The sequence below is a fragment of the Calidris pugnax genome, unplaced genomic scaffold (genome assembly GCF_001431845.1).
Source record: "Calidris pugnax isolate Ruff unplaced genomic scaffold, ASM143184v1 scaffold533, whole genome shotgun sequence".
NCBI classification, from domain to species: domain Eukaryota; kingdom Metazoa; phylum Chordata; class Aves; order Charadriiformes; family Scolopacidae; genus Calidris; species Calidris pugnax.
Genome location: NW_015091238.1, coordinates 15,873 through 16,491, shown reverse-complemented (window position 1 = coordinate 16,491; position 619 = coordinate 15,873). Strand labels below are relative to the sequence as shown.

The window sequence follows — 619 nt, the reverse complement described above, 5'->3', positions numbered from 1 at the left end:
TCTTGGGGAGGGGGGGGCTGTTATATAAACGCCATGGGATCCATTTCCCACTGCCTCGTTAGGGGCAATGGGGGATGTTAATGGGTTGCAGGGAGGCGCAGGTGGCATTTTGGGGGGTTTTAAATATATATATGTAACCCCTCCTTGCAGGGCTCTGTGAGCCCCTCTAGCCTGGGAGTCTGGGCCCACTGGGGGGGGTGTAATGACCCCCTCCCCCCTTTTCTCCTAGGTTCTCCCTATTACGACAACGTGCGTCCTCTCTGCTACAGCGACTCGGATGCCGTCCTGCTCTGCTTCGACATCAGCCGCCCCGAGACTCTGGACAGCGCGTCCAAGAAGGTGAGGGGAGTGGGGTGAGCCCCTCTGCAAGGTCTGGAGGTGGGGAGGGAGGGCAAGCAGCAGTTTGGGGTCCTCTGGCACTAATGACAACTCTGTGCCCACCCCCCTGCAGTGGAAATCAGAAATCCTGGATTATTGCCCCAACACGCGGGTGCTGCTCATCGGCTGCAAGACAGACCTACGGACAGACCTGAGCACCCTGATGGAGCTCTCCCACCAGAAGCAGGCACCCATCTCCTACGAGCAGGTTGGGGGGGAGCCAAGGGGGGAGGAAGAAAGG

The 619-nt window shown here is 59.3% G+C and overlaps 1 protein-coding gene across 1 annotated transcript in view; it reads left to right on the top strand.

The window, feature by feature from the left end:
- Positions 1-619, top strand: part of DDX23 (DEAD (Asp-Glu-Ala-Asp) box polypeptide 23) — a 7,276-nt gene that overhangs the window by 314 nt on the left and 6,343 nt on the right. Inside the window, exons 2-3 of the mRNA XM_014959913.1 lie at positions 230-339; positions 452-586. Of these exons, the coding sequence (XP_014815399.1) occupies positions 542-586 (45 nt within the window). The 5' untranslated portion in view covers positions 230-339; positions 452-541. The remainder of the gene's footprint in view (positions 1-229; positions 340-451; positions 587-619) is intronic.